General features: G+C 39.5%; 1 protein-coding gene across 1 annotated transcript in view; it reads left to right on the top strand.

Moving 5' to 3' along the window:
- Window positions 1-12,503, top strand: part of rho-6 (serine protease rhomboid 6) — a 171,892-nt gene that overhangs the window by 149,704 nt on the left and 9,685 nt on the right. Inside the window, exons 2-4 of the mRNA XM_076617030.1 lie at window positions 3,735-4,000; window positions 11,247-11,417; window positions 12,344-12,499. Of these exons, the coding sequence (XP_076473145.1) occupies window positions 3,746-4,000; window positions 11,247-11,417; window positions 12,344-12,499 (582 nt within the window). The 5' untranslated portion in view covers window positions 3,735-3,745. The remainder of the gene's footprint in view (window positions 1-3,734; window positions 4,001-11,246; window positions 11,418-12,343; window positions 12,500-12,503) is intronic.

Genomic DNA, 12,503 nt, shown 5'->3' on the forward strand with positions numbered 1-12,503 from the left:
AACAACCACGTAAAACACGGTATGATGAAACATGGCCATTAGACGTTTCAATTTGTTCCATGTTACCAGGCACAGTGTCTCATAATCACGTATTAACGTCGTTATAACGTCACGTGAGCGAAAACATTATGCCGAAAAAAGGCGAAACACCAGGGTGAAAAAGCGAAGAAAAGGAATGGGATGAAACAAATAATGGAAGCAGGTGTACCGTGAAATAACCAGGAATTAAAATTCAAGGCTACTGAATGTTAAAAAACTACGTTTCGCATTCGTCGAGTGGTCGAACAAAATGAAACCTGCGCGATTAACGCGACAAAGAGGGGAAAAGAGAAAAGAAGTACGACGATACAACCTGCGACGGTGCACAATTTCTCTCTCTCTCTCTCTCTCTCTGCTTTCGCGCAGAATTCATTTACCAAAGCTGGAGAGGGTGAGAATCGCGCTATACCACCGCAACGAGATCATTTATCAACGAAACAAAACGATCGGTCGTTGCAATAATGAACATCAAACGTTGTGTCACACGTTGGCTCGTGGTCGAGTTAGTCCGAGGCGAGGAAATAGGGCGACAGAGGATGAGGAAGGGTGGATGGACGTTGATTTAAGCAATGTGCGCCAGCGAATCTTCATTTTCCTGGAAGTTTGAGTTTCAGGCGATTGTCGATGATCGTATCCCCGTGTTAAACATCGTATTGAAATAGAAAGATCAAAGAAAGAGGTGTATTCGAAGACCTCAAGGAATAACCACGATAAAGCTTCCTCTGACACAGTTAAAAGAAAACGTTAAATCGTCCAATTAGAATCGAGGATAAAATAGATGAAATTATTGATCCATTGTCATTTCGCGTTTTAAAAATAAAATAAAAATAAGCATACCTAGTATCGTTTCTCTCTAGTTTTCTATTTATATACAGAGTTGATCGATATGTCTTTTCCCTCAAACGAAATATAACGAAGAAATATAACGAATTTTCCATAACGACAAATACAGAACGCTATTTTACAAAATATATTACAGCAGCAGAGAACTTGCACCACTGCGATTCTTAACCTCGCAAATGAGAAAATGATTCCGGACGTTGTGCGGGTGGTGTATCTCCGTGATCTTCGTAGTCAAAGATCGATTCGATTCGACTCGACTCCACTCGAGGCCATGAGTATATACAGAGGTAGAGACAGAGGCAGAAGGGCTGTGAAACGGGCGAAATCGTCTGGTTTCGACTATGAGCCCCAATAATTCAGAGGCAAATTCTATGGTGGCTCGACAACACTGGCCGAACAAAGACCGCTGCTGGAACGGACAAAGGGATCACCAGGATTGACCCCGGCGAAAGTTCTCGTCTCTGTCTCCTGTTCTCGCCACTCTTCCCTCTTTGCTCCTTTCTAGTCGGTGGCGTGGTTCTCTGTGTCACTATGGCTCTCTGTCTCTCGCTTCGCTTTCCACAAAACGAACCTCTGTCCTCCGCAACTACGTTCCTGTACCTCGTGAACCTGTGGACAAATGAATGCGTCGCAACCGTGGTTGGATTAAAGAGTGAACGATGCTGGAGTGAACCGTTGCGAGGCCGAGGGTTGGAATGGTGCGAGAAAGGCGAGACCGTGGAAAATGCTTTGAGGGTCGAAAATGGTGCTCGATGTTCTCTCTTTTTATGGACAATTTAATACTTGATGTTTCTTCGGCTAATTAGGACAACTTGGGATTTTCGCAAAGATTCTATCGCAGGATTTCCTATAATGGAATTACTACCGATGGTAGATATTCACGAGAAAAGTTATTTAGGGTAGCAAATGGTAGCTTCGCGTTTAGGGTTAATTCGATTAATTAACCGACGAATATATCGATGTTGACTAAACGAATCCCTGTTCGGTTGTGTTAATCTACTTATAAGATTATTAATGGAAAATCCATTTCTAATTTTGAATATTCTCACGTATTACATACATTCTTCTACGTGTTTGCACATTTAAATTCACCATAAATTTATAAGTATCCGCAGTACATAAAACACCGTCGCCTATAATGCCGCTTGGCAGAGTCAGGAGCTCGGAAATTTATCGAAGACGATAGTTCCAACAAGAAGACCAAAATGTTGAAATACGGGGACGCTATACTTAAAACCGCGAGCAAATTAATGCCTACTAGCTGGCGAGCAATAAAGTGTGGCTTAAATTAAAGCGACTTCAGGGAACCATTCGCTGCTAACTATTCGTCTAGATAGCTTATTCGCGCTAATTATATATTCCATTGCTTTTGCCTTTCTATTCTCCTCTCCGATCCTTTTCGTCTCGAAACGAGTTTTGTTTAATCGATATTCATCCCAGTCACGTCGATTCGATTTTGCTTGCGACTTCCTCTTCTTCTTCTTTTACGTTTTTCAATTTTCATAGAAGCATTTATCGAGAAAAGTAGGAATCGTGGGTAAAAAGAAAGCACGATAAATGAAGAAAGAAGACAGTGGTTCATAAATTACGATTAGTCGAGCTTGCGGCGAAATTATCGCAATAACGGGACAATGATCGAACGACGATTCAGTCTGGCGAAACGTAGTTATTTTTCTATCATCGTTGCGTGTTCCTCTCTGTTTCTCTCGCGTGAAGCTTTTCGTTTATTAATATTCAAGGGGGTATTCTGGTCTAGAAATGTGAAAAAATCGAAACATTTTTTTTCCATATTTCCAAAGTTTAGACATTCGAGAATATGCCCTTGAGAGAATTTTTCAAAATTTCAATTATTTTATGAGTTACAGCCATTTTTGTGACGCAGCATCTGCCCCGGTCCGACCGGGACCAATGTGCAATAAACGGTAGACGCTGGCCGAGTACCTACGTCTCAAAACTTTAAACGCGTTTTTCTCGAAACTACTTTTTTCGAGTTGGCGTGCACGATATCTCAAGTTCTAATGAACGGATTTATTTTAAATTTGGTCTGAATATTCCTTATATACTCCTCTATCGTCCGGACCACGCTCGGCTCAAAATCTTTAATATTACTATTTTTTAAACGTTCGGAATTGTCAAAAAAACGTGCGGAATAAGAAATTTTTTTCAAACGGCTGTCATTTTGTGAAAAAATGTTGTATTGACTTTTCCAAGGTTCAGACGATAGCGGCATCCATACTAATTAAGAATCCGTTCGCATTTTTTGTTTCGGATGACCAGAAGGGTTGATATCATGCACGCCACGACACCCCATTTTTTTTGACAGCACCCACTTTGCCAGCTCATAACTTTTTAAATATTGAGTTTTTTTTCAGTGAATTTTCTACGTAATCTCGAAATATCAATAAACAAATGCTAAACAGAAGGATAGCAAAAATATTTTTTGTTTCGCTTGTACAGAGCTTCAAAAATCGCCCGAAATTCATGCCTCTAGACCAGAATACCCCCTTAAAATGCCACTTCGAATCAAAATAATAAAATATTTCAGTTTCTACGTTTTTGTTAAAAAAATCATTCGTGCTTTCATTTCCGAACCAAATACTCTGTCGATATTTAAAATACCATGACTATATCGATTTGAATTTTTCTTCTAACTGATAGCCTTAATCTTCGATCATCGAATTCAGAAAATCCAGGATAAATATCTTTTTATCGTTTGAAATGTCATCCTCCGGACCAGAGAATGTATCAGCTTATTTTAACTAATTCTATTCAATTAATTTTAACCATTAAATTATCCAAAAGAGATCTCTCTGGTTCTATGATTAACAGGAGTTGGTGATCTCTTTTTGCAGACCAGGCCATCATGGACGTTGAGGCAGCGCTGCTGGAGAACTCTCCAACACTGTCGACGATCTCGTCGGATTGCACCGACACCACATATTCCGGCCCCGGCTCGCCCTATTCCCCGGAATCGCCGATCATCGTCACCTCCTCGTACAAGAAGACAAAGGATGACGAGATCACGCCTAGACCGACGCCCAGGCACCCGCTACCGCCCCGGAAGCCCAACTTCCGGATACGACCGCCCTACCTTATGATCTGCATCAGCATCATAGAGGTAACTCTAATAAATCCACTCGTTTGTTCATCTTTCAGAAACTTTATCTATCGATCGATAATTTCATCCTAAATAGACTGTGTAGAATATTTATGCGAATTCATATTTTTAAAGGCACGGATAAAGAATTAAAACTACCTAAAAAAAAAAAAAAAAAAAATGTGTTCTACTCTAAACGTTCGAAAGTTAAATAAATTTAAATGAAAAATTTATGTTTGAAATTAAGTTTAGAATAGTTTGGGTAGCTTGTTTCTCGTGTTTCATATATTTCTGCATTTGTGCGAACGCTTCTTCGTATTTACATTTGTACACCGATATAAATGTAATCGCGCGACTATTCGCAATCTGTTAATAGATTAGAATTTTGAAATATGTGCGTCCGTGAGCGTAACTATGGGACGTTTGTTAGAATGATTTCGAGCTAGAGCAAGGATGTTTGCGAATGAATGGCGAAGTTCGAGTGGAACTCACGATTTCGGTAATTTGATTTGGAAATAGACGTGTTCTTGAATGGTTTGCGAGACTTCGCCGTGATTCATAATTGAGCACTGATTAATGGTTTTTGGGATGGTTGGTGAACCGTTTGAGTGCAGTGCAATTTACAAATGGAGGTGAAAATTAATTACAAGATAAAGATTGTTTTAATCCAACCAAATGGAAGCCTGGAACGAGAGTCTAAGTGTACGTTCGGCGATATTATTTTGCGGAAGAGCGGTTTTTAAGTTCCACTTACTTTCACTCCATCAGTTTTAAATATCCAGCGTTCTTCTCGTGTTCTACGTTACGTCGCTTGCTGACGAAATATCTGCAACTTTCGCATGTGTTAGAATGATAGTCGCTGTACCGTGAAATTTTCGTTCCCGTTTTCCCACCCTCGACAGCAAACAATTCTACAGAAGCGAGAAATCGACGAAAAGAGGTCGCGCCTCTATCGACAATTACAAAAGGAAGCTCTCGATCTCTAGCAAAAATAAAGAGTCCTCCGCGTCGATATTATTCCGCGTGACGTCGAATCCGGCAAACCGGATGCTCACCGAAAAACGTGAATGCATCGCACGATTCGTCCGAGCTCGAAAAATTTCCCATTAGCCGGGCTAATGCGTCGTTGAGGCTGTTCTGCGACAAGGACGAGACGATGGGAATCTCTCTCAATTATTCGCACGAGTTCACGAAGGAATATCGTACTGGTATTTCAAGAAACTCTAGCTCGACTTGAACGGAGAAGAAAAAATAAAAGAAGGGAAGAGGAACGAAGACGAAGAAGAAAGAGGGGAAAAAATGGAGTCGAGACGTTCCTCAGTCTGTTCTATATCTTTCTTTTTTCGTGCTTTCGCGTTCCTCCGTCGGATTCTTCTCTCTGGCTCGATAATAATTCCAGTGAGCTTATTCGAGCACTTCCGGAAGCTCGCCGGTACGAGCAGCGAACGTGGCGGATAAAATGCGCCGAGTTAAAGCCACCAAGTTAAATGCACCTTTCTTTCCTCGCTCAGTTTCACGCAATAAAACAGAAGTTAACGCTGTCGACGGAGTTAATGAAACGGCGCGAGATCGGCGGTTGAAAAGAATGGCGGCCCGCGATGCGGAGGTCCGATTTCCACGCGATAATCGAGCAGATAACAGCGACAGAACGATTATCTTGCGGGATGTTCTGCAATGGATATTGCGAGCGTCCTGAATTTCATCGTTCAAAGTTTTCACACCTGTCGCAAGGAAGCGAATTAATTTACACGTTCAGGAAATTTTAGAACGGACGACTTTCTGTTTTCTTTTAGGGAACGTTCTCGAATGGATACCGAAAATCCTCTGAATTTAGTGTTTTTTAAAGTTTCCAAAATCGTTAGAGGAGAAAACTTCTGTTGATTCGAGCGATTGCTAATTTGAAAATGTGGAAATTAGAATGAGCAACGTCTTTTCATCTTCTTTTGGTTCTTCGTTTTAAACAATGTTCTCGAACGGGTATCACAGCTACTGTCTTAATAAATTTGGTCTTTTAAGACTCTCAAGATAGATCTCTGCCTGTTCCTTCGCATCATTAGTCTCAGTTGTGAAGTTTGATAATTCGATATTGATAGTAGACGTAAACAGTGGCTAATGGGTTTTTTTAAGTCGATATCCAAGAGAATGATAAGAGATATTTCTTGGTTGTAAAAAAGATAAGCGGAAAGTATTATGGGAATATTTAAAGTCATAACGGTTGGTCCAAGTTAGTCAACTTCGTGACAAAAGATACAAGATTAATCTTGAATAAGAGCGAAAATTTGTACAGTTCCATTTAAGTTAGGAAATGCTTTTCACGATCCAAAGTACGTAGTATGTTTAATAATTACATTTCTTGTAACGACTTTCACGTTCGCTCGCGCAGGAGACATTAATATTTAATATTTATTTTACAAACGATGCACAATTGCGTACAAAGGCAATGTTTATTACGTAACTTGTTGAAAATTGACGTTCGAGTTGGACGCCACCTCATTCAGAGCTTTTACACCTGCCTGCATTCACCAAAGGCAATAATAATAACGAATAAATTACATTTTCCCCTCATTTTTCATCCTATCAAAATGTACGATATTGTCAATTATCCCGCAGGTAGAAAGAAGCAAATTTCCACTTTGCCGCAATTGAACAAGTACGTTCGTTAGATTCGAGCTGTAAATATAAATGATCTACATATTACTATCATTTTATACTAAATCAAGGTACAACGTATTTTCAGCTACTCAAAGTTACAAAAAAAAACACGCTATTCTACAGTTACTTTTGTGGCAATTGACCAGAAAATTCCACTCGATCGATCGATTTCTGCATATACTTTGCCACGGAACCAATTCCTCTCTCTCTCTTTCTCTCTCGTACGAAACAGGTTCCAGCAAAAGGCGAATAATCCAAAACCGCGTAAAATTCCTGTTCCTCAAGCAATAAAGGGATATTCGACGAGCTGTGCTCGACCCGCAGAGAACAGCCCTCTCTGGTAAAATCAGAGTTGGCGCGGTGGCTGATTCGTCGAAACAGGGAGGAATCTAATCGGCGTGCAGGTCCAGTTTCGCGCGATGAAACGAACGATAACGTTTTCCAGCCGTGTGGACCTTTAATGAAAACGCTGAGATAGCGGAAACGGTGATATCCTGGTTGAAACGCTCGGCGAAAAGTCAACTTCCGTTTCGGTAATAATCGTGCCACCGACGCGACTGTTCGCTTCGCGTTCTTCGCGTGTAATAACGCCACCAGGAGAGGATGTAGGATAACGAACGCTATAAATCAGAAGTAAAAACGTGTACCTGTAAATATAGCTCGTTAGAGAGTTCTGATAAATCACTAGAAACTTTCCATCGAAGAGTGGAAGTCTCCTAACGCCAGCACAATCGCCGTTAATCGCTGGATACCAATTTTTCAATCGTAACTGCTCGTATCTGTTGTAGAAACGACGACAAATTGATGAATTTCCGATGCACATAGAAAACCGAAGAATTAGTGCGTGGAAAGGACTTTCGAATGTTTGAATTATCGCATGTTTCCGTTGAGAATTTTGGATCTTAATGACCGAAATAATGGTATAGAAACACTAAATTTATACTTAGAATTTATATCAGAATAGTTATATATTTATTTGATAAACGATTTCAAAGATATTCGTCGATACACATTTGCACGCGTCTCGGCATTTTCTTCCATACCAGACTGTTAACTGAACAGTTTACGTTCCTTTGTTTTCGAGACGCCGCGTACACGCATACTTTCACACACTGATATTCACATACATGTATACACTACTACGCAGCTAATCTAGTCTGGCACATAACATTATACGTATCTCAATAATTTCAATTGATAACGATAAATGGTATTAAAAAGATTGGAGAACGTTTGAAAGTTTTTGTCACGATTATAGAACCTCGTAGTTTTCTACTTTATTTGTTACAGTAAAAATATTGGATGCGTTATTTGTATTCGTATTCACGTTTTATCGAATATCGCTCGCTAATAAATGTACTTTTTCTTTCTTTTTTCTCTTCTTTTTTCAAATAAATTGAAGCGTAAAGTTTTATAGTTAAGCAGAGAAGCGAAAAATACTCGTATACATTTGTTTCCGTAGGCGGCCGACAGTTTATGATTTATTTAATGGAAGAAACCAAAACGAAACTGGTACACGACCAATCCATGAACTTTATCGTTCTCTCGAGCGATGTTATATCTCGGCAACACTGACCATACATCCTACAGGCGCATTTTTTTCTTCAGATCGAGTCTCTCGTCGGATATAAAATTTCACGATAGAAATTTCAAACAGAAATGAAAGATTGAAAGTACGAGATTCCTATTGGATTGTCTGTCGTTACAGTAGTACAATAGTTTCGATCGATTGTGCGTTAAACTCGATTCACGGATCTCCTGGGAGATCATTTTGTATCTATGATATAGAGTAACAACGTGAGACAATATCGATCTATTCATTGTTTTAATATTTAGGTCACTTGAAATATCGAGAATATACGGCGAACTATTTTTCTTATTTTTATCTGTTTCTAATTATTTTTATTTATTTTATATTTATCGTTTTGCATAGATAAAATTCATGATATTATTAGTAATAAAATGTCAAATTCATATCATATAATTGATCTATAATTTTAGCGAGCTTGAAACGTCGATAACATGACTTTTAAAATATTAGAGCAATTTTCATTTTCTATCGTTATCGTTTTCAAGTATCAGTTTTGCTATTTCTGACTATTGTATATTTGTTTTGTTTTTTTTCTCTCTCTAAAATCTGTGGAATTTTAGCAAACTCTAAATATCAGAAATACGTTTTGATATACTTTTTTCCTTAATCGTTACATTCTCTCATATTACTATTTCCATTCGTCAGTACCAATTTTACCTTAAATTGCAACTATTAAAACGCATAGATCTTCTAGAACGCATTTGCCTTTCGTTATTTCCCTTTTATCAAGAACCATGGGTTCCATGAAACAGAATCTTCTTTATTCGTAATTGTTCGGCTGTAATATCCGATAATTTTTAATCAAATCCATCTCGATGCTTGCTGTACCCAGGAATTTTCAGATTTATTACTTCGAGCGATCCGATGGTCCTGAAAACCTCGCGAAACTCGCTGTATAATCAGAACCCGGTCGAATCGAGAGAAATCGTCCGATGACGACAGGTGTTTCTAGCCTGACAACTATATGCCTCCGACAACCATCCAGTTTCGGCAGGAAAAAAAAAAGAGAGGAAAAAAATAGAAAAAAAAGGATTGATGTTCTCGTGGATGTTTTGACGTGCTTCGTGTTCCGTGGAAATTTATTCGTTGACCATCCCGATAAATGGCGAGGAAATTCGTTTTATGAATAATTTCGTTCGAACAGACTAGTCCCAGCTGTTCTACGATCGCCGAAATAATTGGAAAAGCTGTTTATTGGCGTTCGTGCTCGTCCATTTATATCCGCGGAATTCCTGACAGACACTGTGTACCGATATTCTTTTAAAGTTCGTCATTCATATTCCAGTCTATAAATCTTTTATTAGAAATTCCTGCGTAATTCGATGTTATTACGAACCCTTCGATCATAAGATCCCATTTCAATCGAAGAAATGACAACAAACGTCCACTTAATCACGTTCAAACACGCGTAATACGTCTCTCAGGCTCCGAACGAGACTGTCCGCCCTCAAAACTTATCGTAAAACGTGCTCCTCCTTCTCATTATTCAGAAACTTCTAGCTTTTCTTATCGTCCATCCGCGAAACTGGAAATTCAAGCGCACATGCCCATGTATCAAAGTTTCCGTGGCAATTTTCATAGCGCATATTTACTCGACAGTTTAGCTCAGACTTACGACACGCCGGCAGCTCGTTGGACCACAAATCGTACAAAATCTCGTATCTCTTTCTCCACTCCTCTCGCCCCTGTTCGCTACGATCTTTTCGCTCTTTTCCGCGGAGGAACGTTTCTTCTTACGTTTGACCTGACGCGTTCACGCCCCGGATCGCGACACAAGGTTTCCCCCGCGTAAATCATCCGGCGATGCGGATACACGCCGCTTTCGTGCCCCCCTTTTCCCTTTTATCTTTACGTCCCAGCTTTTACGACCACTGTGTGCCTTCCAGTCGCGGCACGTTGTTTAATGTAAATAACGTAAGACGAAAGATTCGAAGAGTTGGAAATTAGAAAATTGCAAATTACAGGATTTGGAAATTTGAATATCTGAATATTTGGAGACTCGAAGATATTCGGAGGTGCAGGAATTTGAAAATTTGAGAATCGTTTTTAATCTTTATTGGATGATGTTCAAACTACGTTGAAATATCCGTGATCAAAATAAGATTCGTCCTTAGCTTAGCAAAGATATTTTCGATATAGTTTTACTGTCGTAATTACCTACGATTGTTGATATTATTAGAAAAAGCAAGAATATTGAAATTTCCACGTGGCAAACTCTATTCGGTTCATCGACTGAACCAAAGGAGCAAAAACTCGAACGCGCATTATCGATGAACAACCTAACGAATAATTAATTCCATTGGCGTATGGAAATTCGACCAGGCAAAATGGTAATTAATCAAAACTGCTTGTTTAATGCCGAATAAACTGCCGTCGCGTCGTTGTCAGCCTTTAAATAATGAACGATCCGAATATTCCTAGCGTTATTATGAATGATAATTGACGCCGTGCACGGTGCGCTTAGCTGCGAGAAAAGACGCTGTGTTATCGCGAAACCAGCCGTATAATTCGTTCATTGTCGTGAAAATGGCTGGCGTAGCGTAACGCCGTGAGTTTAATTGGAATTAAGATTTTCTGAAAACCTTCGTTTCTTATAACATGGTGCAACGTCCAACTGATATTCCTTGCCAAATCCTTAGAACCAACGTTTCACCGAGTCCAACAAATTACAACCACAACGATACAAAACAATTGAAATTCAATCTCAAACTTTCTATATTTCTTACGACAAACGAAACTCATCCTTAAAACACTTTCCATCGTATCGTACGGATCGTACAAATTCTACACAGTGTCGATACCATACGATACTATTCAAATATGATTTTTATAAAATCGCTGTATCCTTTGTCAAAGCCCAGCCTTAAAACACATTTCACTAGAAAATTCAAATATCAGTCTCGATTTTCAAACGCTGTATACTAGAATTTACCCTTGCAAACACGTAACGCTACACGTTATCACGCATCCTGTGCGCTAAATAGCATGACATAGACGATTAAAATGCATTCTGGATGACGACAGATAGCCGTTCACTGCCTGGGAGACGAGGCGACGTTGCGCAGGTGGTTGGTCTACGATCCACGTCAGAGGGTGCAGGGCTGGAGGTTCGTCTCGTACATGCTGCTGCACTCGAACGCGCTTCACCTTGCGTTGAACGTAGTCATTCAACTGGTGCTCGCCACTCCGCTCGAGGTGAGTTAATCAAACTAATTGTCGACCAGCCAGCCTCGTTCGTTGGCTACTCTCTTTCTCTTTTCTCATTCGCAATGCTCGGCAAAGTGTATCTTTGGGTGAACCGATCGATCGCGTTCAAAGGGGCTGCGTATCGAGTAAAAAGTCATTATCGAAAGAACACAAAGGCATGGAAAGAACGGCAGGTGGAATTTAACATTAGAACTATCGAGGGATAAAACTTACGTCAGGGAAATTAAAGCGTAATGTATGGACGAGTGTACACAGGCTATCGGTATTTTTGTTTAGTCATTCGCGATATTGGCATTTAAACAACGTTTGAATTAATGGTTCTTCGATGCAGATAGACGAACGTTGTTTCGATTAAGAATTATACTGGTTCTGTTTAAAATGTAAAATATAAGCGATCTTTATTTATAACCTACGATATCTTCCTCGGTCTTCCGTTATTTTTTACGAAATATTTTCTCCTAACGAGCCATCGTTTATCCGTAGATTTCGCAAAAAAGTCACGGAAAATTCGCGATATTTACCGTCGTAAATCTAGAAAATTTGTACGAGTCGAATCATTACAGATTGGTCATTTCGGCGTTGGTAAATTTGTAAAATTTTTACGGAAAATAACGGATTGCTTATTTATTGATCGGTCAAATATATATAAAATTTCTATGGGAAATGATGAATGAGTTATTCGAAACACTCTGATAGTTCTAATATTAAATGGATGGAAAATTTTACACTGGCTAATTGATCGAAATTTATCATCCCTTTTAATTCTTTTTCTCTCGCATTTTGTCATTGTCTACATTTTTTAGTTAATCGATTAATATTCGACGAACGAAGAGAGAATTTCGTATTAGAAAGAATGTTTTCTAAGGGCATAGAAAATATGTCGAACGAACGAAAGACGATATCGGTGGTCGTAGGTGGAACAGGGTCGAATAGGGGTGGCAACGATCTACTTAGGAGGTGGTGTTTGCGGAGCCCTTGGAGCATCTCTTCTCCAACCGAGCCTCTTCTTGGTCGGCGCTTCTGCGGGTGTCTATGCTTTACTTACCAGTCATCTGGCGCATCTCTACCTGGTTA

This window comes from Bombus vancouverensis, chromosome 3, assembly GCF_051014615.1.
Source record: "Bombus vancouverensis nearcticus chromosome 3, iyBomVanc1_principal, whole genome shotgun sequence".
Taxonomy (NCBI): Eukaryota; Metazoa; Arthropoda; class Insecta; order Hymenoptera; family Apidae; genus Bombus; species Bombus vancouverensis.